The sequence below is a fragment of the Octodon degus genome, unplaced genomic scaffold, assembly GCF_000260255.1.
Source record: "Octodon degus isolate 3935 unplaced genomic scaffold, OctDeg1.0 scaffold00031, whole genome shotgun sequence".
NCBI classification, from domain to species: domain Eukaryota; kingdom Metazoa; phylum Chordata; class Mammalia; order Rodentia; family Octodontidae; genus Octodon; species Octodon degus.
In genome coordinates, this window is record NW_004524607.1 from 2,232,666 (window position 1) to 2,243,529 (window position 10,864).

Genomic DNA, 10,864 nt, shown 5'->3' on the forward strand with positions numbered 1-10,864 from the left:
TATAGAACAGAGAGTTAAAGGAAGTAATAAGTATGTTTTTCAAAATAAAGTTGACATAAAGAATCATACTCAATGTAAAAAAAAACTCATCACGGAAACATTTAAAATCCACCAGGCAAGGATCTAGTTTGGCCGTTTTCTTAAGGATCGATATTGGCACATATAGTTTGTTGCCCCGTCGGAACCCTGAAGGCAGGTGGGATCACACTTGTTGAGACTTTGCCTTTAAGTGCAGCGAGAGTCGCTGGCAGGGGGTGCACTGTAAGCGAGGAGGTAATGTGGTTGAGGACCGTAATACTTAAAGTGAGCCAGGACTGCTTCACGGGATGTAAGTGGGGAGTGCTGTACAGAGGTGACTCTGGCTGGAAGTGAGCCAGGAAGACTGGTTAGAAATCTGTTTCATTTATCCCGTGTAAAGATAGATATGGCATAGTGCTGTTAAAAATGAGAAAAGTTGTGTTTGCATGCTCAGCATACCTAGGTGAGTGAGCTTAACACACAGAACGATGCACTGATAAAGGTCTGGGCTGATAATAGGAGTGGAGAAAGTAAGTTTATGGATTTTTAAATATTCCTCACAGGCCTGTGAACTAAGTATTGAACAGCACCAAAAGCTAGGTAGACCCACAGTCATTGAAATAATGGCTATTAAAGGGGAAAGTCCGACTTTTAAAGCTGAACAGTTACTGGTGTTTTCTGCTCACGTCAGCTAATTTTATTGTCTGTAATCTGCAGCCCTTTGTTTTATTTCTTGATCAGTCTAAATATATCTTTACCATCGAAATAACTGCACTACTATTACTAAGTATATGCTGGAATCTTGAAACAATTGAAATATGAGCTTTAGCCAAAGAGAAGTACAGGATACCAGACGCAGATTTTGTCGTTTAGTCTGGCTGAGAGCTCAGGCAGCTAGCTTCCGGGTGGACGTGGCATAGCTGCTAAGGGTTTCAGAATGACCAGGAGGGAGTACACTGGGTAAGAAAGAAATGAGTTTCACACAGGGGAATTGGCTTGTGTGAAGTTTCTGAGGTTTAAGACTACTCTATATGGTTTGAGAATAGAGTGACAATATAATTGTAGAAAGTAAAAACAGTTGTCCTTCTGAAATTTAAGATGATCTTTTAATAGTAGACAGAAGGTATGGATCTAGCTGTGTCACAGTGTGAAAATTACTTTGGATAATTTTTTTTTTTTTTCAATTTTAGGGAAGGGTCTACAAAGTGTTCAGGGTCTCACAACTAGATTGGACTCAGTGATCCAGCTGTTTACAGCCTCCTGAGAGCTGGGATTACAGGTGCACGCCACCACACCCAGTCTCATTTGCCATCTCAGCAGGCCGGGGGTTGGGAGGGCACAGTAGGCTTGAGGATGGAACCCCCAGCCCCTGTGCCTGCTTCGGTGCTTCAATCTGCTGAGCTATTTTGCCAGCCCTAAGAATTTTTATTTTTATAAAATGAGGTTAGTTTGTGATGTTTATGATCACTCTAGCTGAATTTAGCTACCAATCCAGTTTGACTGGATCTGTTAAGAATACTCATCCCATGCTTCCTAGAATTAGAAATCAAATGTAATGCAAAAATGGTACACAGTTCACTCCTTGATATTGGTCATAACCCGAACTGCACAAGAGCTGAATCAAATTTCTCCATAAGGTCAACATTGAACCTAATGATTGAATTTGATTTGGTTTTCGTCCAACTTAATTTGTGACCAGAATTGTGGAATCAAGTTTGTATAATTGTGCAGAGAATATATTTTATGAATAATAAGCTAGTTCTTATTATAGCTATTTACTAATAAGCTATAATATATGTTAATAATGTAATATCTACTACCTTTCTATTTTATTAAAAAACCTGTGCATAAAATACATTTTTAAGAGACATACATGTTAATGTTACTTTTCAGTGTTTTCTTCATGCTAACTCTTTGCCAGAAACTTTTATAGGCATCATTTCATTTAATGATTGCAACACTTTGAAATAAGTTACTGCTGTAGTACTGTTATCCCCATTTTATAGGTAAGAAAACACACTGAAAGCTAGCATGTCTTGCCCAAAGTGACAAAGGTGGGTAAGTGGTGAAAAGAGGGAGTAGTGGTAGTACTACTAGAAGTGGCTGGTGAAAAAAATAATGAAAAAGGAGAAGTGCAGCTTCATTATAAGTGAGTTCCAATGCTTTAGTCTATGAATGAACATCTTCATGATAGATTTCAAAGGCCAGTTGTTCCTTGAGATTTGAATAATGGATTTGACTGATACATCTGCCTTTTCTCAGAGTTACATACTTGAAAATATGTGACCTTAGCACATAACTTTCTTTCAGCCCATCTGGTAAGCTTGTCCAGATTGAATATGCATTGGCAGCTGTAGCTGGAGGAGCCCCTTCGGTGGGAATTAAAGGTAAGGAAGTCTTTGCTCAGATGGTTTTTTAGTAATTATCTTAATTTTTTTTTCAGATTGTTTATAAATAAATAGCTGTGGTAGCAAGTTTTTATCAGTTTATTTTTGCTACAATATTTTGAATTTTAAAGAAAATAGTAATAAGCCTGTGAAATGATTGTAGTTTCTTTTCAGAGAAAATTTAGCCCTTTAAAACTGTCCTGCCAATTTGATTTGAAACTGTCTCGTTGCTATTTGTTTCTCAATAAAATTGTGGAAAAAAAATTTAGTCCCTTTATGTATTAGTTGTGATAGCCCACAAATTATTCTTTCTGTTCAGAAAATTGAATATTCTTTCATTTTTCCACTGTTTTTCATTGTTCCCTGGCAGTTTTTATCCTTGTGTATTTTTTTGTAATGCTAATTATAAAACAGTCTAAAGATACTACAGTTGTTTTATATCGTAATAGCTTTTAAAAGGTTCTACGTTTATTTAAAATTTTTATGTTAAAAGTACCATTGGTCAGGTTGCCAGAAATTTATTTTTTCGTGCAGTATAAATGACCAGTGAGGGTGACAAGGATTTTACTAGTCCTTAAGTAATTTTGATATAAGATTCCTGAAGAAAAGGTTTTATAAATTACAGGAAGTAGAGGAGTTTGGATTTAATTCATCCATAACTAAACAGCTGTTGAAACAGTGCCTTTTAAATGGATAAACATGCAGGTATATTTTTCCCCCTTAAGCTGCGAATGGTGTGGTATTAGCAACAGAGAAGAAACAGAAGACCATTCTGTACCATGAGCGAAGTGCACACAAAGTAGAGCCAATTACCAAACACATAGGTTTGGTGTACAGCGGCATGGGCCCAGATTACAGGTACTTTATGTGGTTTATATTGTTTTTCATCATCTCATGAATTGATTATAATCTTGATTGTAATACTTTTAAGGAGAACAGTCACTGGTAGCTGGATTGGGATTTTTTAAGGAACTCACTACCCCTCCATTATGAAAAAGGAAATAGATACATATTTCTCTTGTTTAGTAGACCTTACCTTCTGATAACTGCCCTTTTCTATCTACATCCAACTATTGGACATAAAGGGGTTTGAGGTTTTGTAATGCACTGTAAAATGATCAAAGGAATACTTGTTATAATTAATAATTTTCAAAAAGATAAGGTGGTGTTTGGGCATGGAGGTAATGCCTATAATCCTGGCACTCAGGGGGCCTAGACAAGAGAATTGCTGTAAGATTTGAGGCTAGCCTGGGCTACGTAGTAAGTTCAAGGCCAGTCTGAAATACATAGTGAGACTGTCTCAAAAAAATAAAACAGAAAGCGAGGTGACAAATCATCACCATCCAAATTAACCTCATTATCTTTATTTTAGTTTTTTGTCAAAGGGTCAGAATTCCCAAAGGCCATCGGATGCTACACAATGTGACTGTCAGCTGGGATAAAGATATTTATAAATTGTCTAGTATTTCACCAGCAAGTTGGAAGTGATTGACATCTTGTTATATCTGTCAGTCTGTAGCATTGACAACTTTTGTAGAGTAGACAGAGCCAACATTTCACTTCAGTGAGGCAGAGAAACCAGCAGGATCACTGGAATGTGATCAGCCTCTGAGAGTGGGAGGAGTGACCACTGTATGGAAGGGATGCTGCCATTGTGCCGCCACTGATAGATTCTACCTAGGCGGGAGAAGAGTATCATACAAAGGACTAATATGCCTATTCCAGATCTGGAGTACATGAGCATAGCGATAAGTCCTATATGTCCTGCTAATATATTTATTGTATATCTACGTGTTATTTATATTTACAATTAATTATTTTTATTTATTTTTCTATATTTTTTAGGGAAGGGTCTACAGGGTGTTCAGGGTCTCACTACTAGATTGGACTTGTAGTGATCCACCTGTGTACAGCCTCCTAAGAGCTGGGATTACAGGCAGGCACCACCACACCCAGTCTCAATCATCATCTCAGTGCACCTTGGGGGCAGAGCTGCAAAGCAGGCTATATTTAAAATTAAAAGTAGTTTTTTACTCCTTAATCTCTGAAGGGTACTCTGGAGTATAGAAAGTCTGGAGAGAAGATGGAGGCAGAGTAAGAAAAAGAAGCCTGAAATTGTGTTCATATGTATATTGTGTTTGTGGGCTTGGTGAAATGTAAAAAGATATTACCTGGGCCTTGGGATACAGGTTACAGTCTTGGAGCTGTGGAGGGAGAGAAACGTCACCTTTTTTACTAGCTATTCTGTCTTGTTCCTGCTTTTCTTTCTTTTCTTTTGTTTTTTATCTCCTGTTGGTCACCTCCTCTATGATATTTTGATATGTTCTTCTAAATCAGTTGAGATCAGACTACAGAGTAAGATTAACAGACCAACAGCTGTCTTTAAGATAATATGTTAACCTTATGCTATAGTTGTATGCTTACAGAAAAAGAATAGATCTTCAAGTAGTAAAGCATCTTAATTTTAATTGATGCTTCCATTTCCTGGTGTGCTAGAGTGCTTGTGCACAGAGCTCGGAAACTCGCCCAGCAGTACTACCTTGTTTACCAGCAGCCCATCCCCACAGCCCAGCTGGTACAGAGAGTAGCTTCCGTGATGCAGGAATACACCCAGTCAGGGTAAGAGGCTTTTATTATTTGAAATACGTCATGAATTAGGAGGGGAAAAATTATTTTAAAAGGATGAGTTTTTAGGGGGAAACTTAATGGTACTATATGTAACAAGAAGAGATGGTCACTATGTTGAATGTTTCTGTTCTTAACTAGACCTAGAATACTTTCTTAGGGAAATGTGTCAATGTTTTCATCTTTAAAGTGTGTAGGTAGAGTTCTTTTTGCCAGTGTTTAAAATACCTATTTACAGGCAGTCACCACTGCTCCATTATCTTTCCAGCCAGAAATGATTGTGAGCACATGGTGAAAACAAACATTGTGTTGATTCTCATTCCGTTGAGACTGGGCGTGGTGACGTGTGCCTATAATCCCATTACCTAAGTTTGGGTTTAGATAAAGTAGCATAAACATAGTTGTTGATACACAAACCCAGGAAAATCTACATGAATTGGAAATTGTACTTATTGGACATGCAATGGCCACACTTAATGACTCCATTGTCTTTATTAGACCATCCTACTCTGTTTGACACTTGAGGGTAGGCCCTTTACAGAAGAGATTTACTCAGCTCATGGTTCTGGAGGCCAGACAGCATGGCACTAGTGTGATGAGGGCCTTCTGGCAGGTAGCACTCCAGGGCCAGAGCTCTTGCAAGAGAGTTTATATTCTGAGAGAGAAGAGGGGACGGCTTGCTCTTTTATAATAGCCACTCCACTCTGGGGAGATGTACCCAACTCTGGCAAGATGGCCTACTCTGAGAGACCAGCAGCACTCCTTTCCCAGGATGGTGTCCTGTGACTGCAGTGCCTTCCATGAGGCATCCCTCTTAATGATCCAGCTCTTCTCAGCAAGGTCAGGACTCAGCTACCACACAGTGAGCCGTGGGGAGCACCACAGCCAAGTGTGGCGCTGTGCAGTCCTTGTTTTCTTCAGTACTCTTCCTCACTGCCGTAAAGAGAGTTCATTTTCATTTGATCTATTTAGAAAAGAGTTAAGTGCTTTTTAATGAACTTGAGTCGAATTCAGTTTAGTTGATAACTTGCTTTAGCTGAGAGTTTGATAAATTTGCACTTGAAAGTGATTTTTAGCACCATGAAGATACCAAGTAATTGTCATTTTCCTTTCCACAGTGGTGTTCGTCCATTTGGTGTTTCTTTACTTATTTGTGGTTGGAATGAGGGACGGCCATATTTATTTCAGTCAGACCCATCTGTAAGTATTATTTGATATATTTGGAGAATTTTTTAAAATTTTTCTTTGCATATCTAATAAAAATATTAGCCATAGAAACTTTTCTTTTTATTTGGCCTTTTGGATGTGTTGTTACAGACTACATTAGTTTTGCCCTTTTTTCGGTCAGTAATGTCACATACTTCAATGACTTGTTGAGTTGTTATCTAATCTCATTAAGTCTGTCGAATTTTGTTATTTTGGAAAATGCTGTAATTAGAGATAGAGACCTAGAAGACATTGTAATCTTTGCCATGAATGTCTTTAATCCAATGTTTATAAAATGAGGGTGCACCTAGTATCTTCACTGAGTTTGGGGCTCTAAAACCAGAGCTTAGTATCTAGGTAAGAAGGTGTCGTAGAGAAAGTACCACTCTATAATTGTCTCCTTGCTGTGAGAACCTTTATCTTTCATTGTGGATTATTAGATAATTACAAGGTCACCGAGTGTAAACCTTATGCTATACCCCTGTAAACCTGAAAGGCAAAAGAAAAATATTTTGGTTGTTACTTAGATCAGAAAAGTAAGTATTTGGGGAACTACTGCCAGTGTTGTTACCCCATCTCTGAGCATTTGAAGCTAAATGACAAGCTCCCTCTTCTGCCTCCCAGTGGGTAACAAAAGCCACCATCTGTGAAAGCATGTTCATCTTTTGTCCTGTTGTTTCTTTATGTATTTGGTACAGGGTCTCACTATACAACTTGGACTCGTAGTGATCCTCCAGTTTCAGCTTCCCCAACACTGGGATTATAGGTGTGCGCCATCACACTTGGTCTTGGTGGCTGGCTCAGTGTGCCCAGGGTGGAACTGGCAGAGCATGTGGTGCCAGGGATCAGAGCTGGGTCCTTGTGCTTGCCTAAGCAAGCACTTAAACTGCTGAGCTATCTCTGTGTCCCTGCCTTGATGTTTCTGGTATCTAGAAGGAAACTGTTTAATATTTTGGATAAGTTTTTGTTAGGGCTCTTTTCTATGTGCATGTGTACATTTTTCAACACATGAGGTCATATTACATATTACATTGCTGCTACTTTTATTTTGCTTCAGATTATAAGGTTATCAAAACCTTTTGTTTTTAATGAAAAATACCTTTTTAATGTATTCACTAATGCCAATGAATTGATCACTACTTTTAAGTTTGTATGATTGATGATCAAGTCCCTTGATGATTTGCTTTATATTATCCTTAGTTTTCTTTTACTGGCTTTTTAAAAAACATATGCTAAATTGGCTCATCAGCATCCCATCCCTGTCAGCGTGATGCTTCGATAAATGTGAATGCCCGAGGAAACCATCCTCACACTCAAGATACCAAACTTAACTTGGAGATTTCTTCATCTCCACCAGAGATTTCTTCTGTCATCCACCCCGCTTACCTTTTACAAAACAACCAGTGATACTTTCATTGCATCTCAGGAAAAACTCTTATGATCTTAGAAATTAGAGAATAATTGTAGAGTTAAAAAAGCAAATGGCAGAACATATAAATGTGTTAATGTTTTTAAATATGGCTCTTTTTTGTTAACAATCAGGGAGCTTACTTTGCCTGGAAGGCCACAGCCATGGGAAAGAACTATGTGAATGGGAAAACTTTCCTTGAGAAAAGGTAGGCTCACTGTAACTGGATTCTCTGACAAGATCATTTAATGGTTTTCAGCACTCTTAATTTAGTAACTTCATGAATCTGAATAAATGTGTTGTGTTACTCTGTATTTGAGCCTGGCTACAGGCACACAAAAACTTGTCAACATCCTGGCATCCTAAACTTGAGTAGACTGAGTGGTAATATTATTCATGTTGAAGGGACATCCTAGGGCCGGCCAGATAGCTCAGCAGACTAAATGCCTGCCGAGGCAAGCGCAGGGACTAGGGTTCAGTCCCCTGTTCTGTGCCAGCCGTGTGCCTGGGCCACACTGAGAATGTAACTGAGACTGGGTGTGGTGGCGCACACCTGTAATCCCAGAAATTGGGAGGCTGAAAACAGGAGAATCACTACCAATCTGATCTACGTAGTAAGACTATAGACCCTGTACTAAATACAGTTGAAAAAAAAAGAAAGGACTTCTTTTTTTACATTCTTTTGGTTATATCCAAAGTGTTTTGTTTTACTTCATTTTCCCCACCATTAAAAAAAGAAAAAAACAATCAAAAGAATGTTGCATTTAAGAGTAGGAAAAAGTTTAAATGATTCAACATTACTATATGTGACAATAAAAATTGTAGGACCAAATACTTGGTATTGATACAAAATGTATGGTAGAGTGGTGGGGCACTGTAAGATCTGCTATCTATCAGTGCAGCAGGCTGCTGTGTCTATTTCCAGCTGTGTTCAAGACTCAGTATTATGTTGTCCTCCAAAACTGCCTCGCCTTTGAACAGAAAGATTGTTTAATTGGCTTTGACTAGCAGATGATCCTTCCCTGCAGTCTTCATATAATATTAATGGTGAATGGTAGTGATGAATTATTAAAGATAAATGGTAAACTTAGCTGTGGGATCATAAAGCACTTTTCTTTAACTTTACTTATTAGTGAGTCTTCCAAATATTTCACATGTTTTATAGGTGATAAGAACAAACAAGTCTATCAAAGGATTTTTTGCTTTTTTAAAAATTATTACAATATATGCTGCTGTCATACCCCAGTTACATTAATGCATTAATACTTAAGTTTCCTAAAATAAACTGACTTAAGGATTATATTCTTGGTGTTGAGGATTAAGTACTAAGTAATAGTCTTTTATTTGGGCACATCTATCTCATGATTTGGAGGAATTAATATATAATTTAGTGTTTTAAGAGTTTCTTAGATTTTTAGAAATTCTTAATGCTGTTGGTATCATTGTATAGTCATGAAGAATGTAAAGTACCTTAAAGTCATTTATTTATTTTTAGATATAATGAAGATCTGGAGCTTGAAGATGCCATTCACACAGCCATCTTAACCCTAAAGGTCAGCTCAGCACCTACCAACTGGTCTGTGGTTTTCTAACTGAGTGTTTGAAAAGTTGACCTTTCTTTTTCCCTTCCCCAACAGGAGAGCTTTGAAGGGCAAATGACAGAAGATAACATAGAGGTTGGCATCTGCAATGAAGCTGGCTTCAGGAGGCTCACTCCAACTGAAGTTAAGGACTACTTGGCTGCCATTGCCTAATAATGAAGGGACTGAGTGGCCAGAAATTTCAGATAATCGATCTACTTAAACATGTTTAAAGTATGTTTTGTTTTGCAGACTTTTTGCATACTTATTTCTACATGGTTTAATGGACTGATGTTTTTAAAATGACACTTATAAATCATAATAAACTGGTAAATCCAACTTCCAGGTTTTTAGGAGTTAGTAAAATTTTAACATTTTTCCTGACATTTTTAACATCAAACATTTTATTTCCAGATACTCATTGCAGTTGATTTTTAGAAACTACACTGCAAGCAAAAAGATGACGTGCACGAAGTCACTGTTAGGATCTGTGCAGTTCGGTTCAATCAGATCACCACCTCATTTATAGTGGTGCTGCCTTTTTCTGGTTTTGGTGAATTGTTTTTTGGAGCTGAGAGAACCTGCATGAGACAGATAAGCACAAGTGTTGAGTATATTTATGGGTCGGGCCAGTGAGGTCTGAGCAGTGGTGGGGAACCTGTGGCATTTGCGCCCCCAGACAGCTGTCACTCAACGCTCCAAGGTTTGCCTTCACTGTCCTTGAGTGCTTTGTTTGACTGCACTGAGCTGTGAGAGTTGCACCACACAGGTCTCCTGTGAGAGACATTCTATAAGAAATAGCTGCCATCTGCTTGTCCTATTAGTTTCTCTATCACAAGTACATAAGAATATTTAAAAGAAATCCCTAAGTTATATAGATTTGCTAGTTCAAGTATGGACATCAGTGCTGGAAATAAAATAGTAATCTTAAATGTCAAAATTGGCTTAAGGCTCTCCATCAATTTGGCAATCAGAGCCTTTGCTGTAAGGTTTTTAAGCGGAAGGAAATAGTGGCATATTCACATATGGGATGGTTTTGTTTCTTTGGATTTTTTTTTAAAAGGACATTTTAGGAATTTTTTTTTTTTTCCCCAGTACCGGGGATTGAACTCAGGTCCCTGAGCTTACCAGGCAAGCGCTTATTCCACTGAGCCAGCTCCCCAGCCCCTAGGAAAAATACTAATCTGGTTCATAGAACAGAGTTCATGAGTGTCATTAGTCTTAACAATATAAAGAGGTAGGCAGTTACATGATTTAGGTGTAGTTAAAAACTTCAAGATTTAGCGCTAAGTTTAGAGCATTTTTAACAGGGATTGCACTTCTGCTACTTCTCCCATGACACCCATGTCTTGTTGCGGTGGCAGAAGCATTTCAGGAGATAGGCACTGGTTCCCCACATCCTGCTTGAAAGTATCTGTCTACCAATCTGTCCTTGTGAGCTGCTGGTGTATTATGATTCCAGCACTAGAAAGTGAACATAGTAGTGAAAAGGAATGACTTTGAAAGCTAGTTGTCTCAGGGATTCTGTTTTGTTTTTGACTAAATTTCATAAGTGTAAAGCCTGGCCTGATTAATAGTTAACGCTTTGAATTTATATAGGCCCTTTCCAGTGTCTCAAATTAAGAAACCAGAAGAATGCC

General features: G+C 38.1%; 1 protein-coding gene across 1 annotated transcript in view; it reads left to right on the forward strand.

The window, feature by feature from the left end:
- Positions 1 to 10,284, forward strand: part of Psma2 (proteasome subunit alpha 2) — an 11,016-nt gene extending 732 nt beyond the window's left edge. The window contains exons 2-8 of the mRNA XM_004629556.3: positions 2,329 to 2,405; positions 3,131 to 3,263; positions 4,902 to 5,024; positions 6,149 to 6,230; positions 7,779 to 7,852; positions 9,140 to 9,197; positions 9,282 to 10,284. Coding sequence (XP_004629613.1) covers positions 2,329 to 2,405; positions 3,131 to 3,263; positions 4,902 to 5,024; positions 6,149 to 6,230; positions 7,779 to 7,852; positions 9,140 to 9,197; positions 9,282 to 9,398 — 664 coding nt within the window. The 3' untranslated portion in view covers positions 9,399 to 10,284. The remainder of the gene's footprint in view (positions 1 to 2,328; positions 2,406 to 3,130; positions 3,264 to 4,901; positions 5,025 to 6,148; positions 6,231 to 7,778; positions 7,853 to 9,139; positions 9,198 to 9,281) is intronic.
- Positions 10,285 to 10,864: the final 580 nt, after the last annotated feature.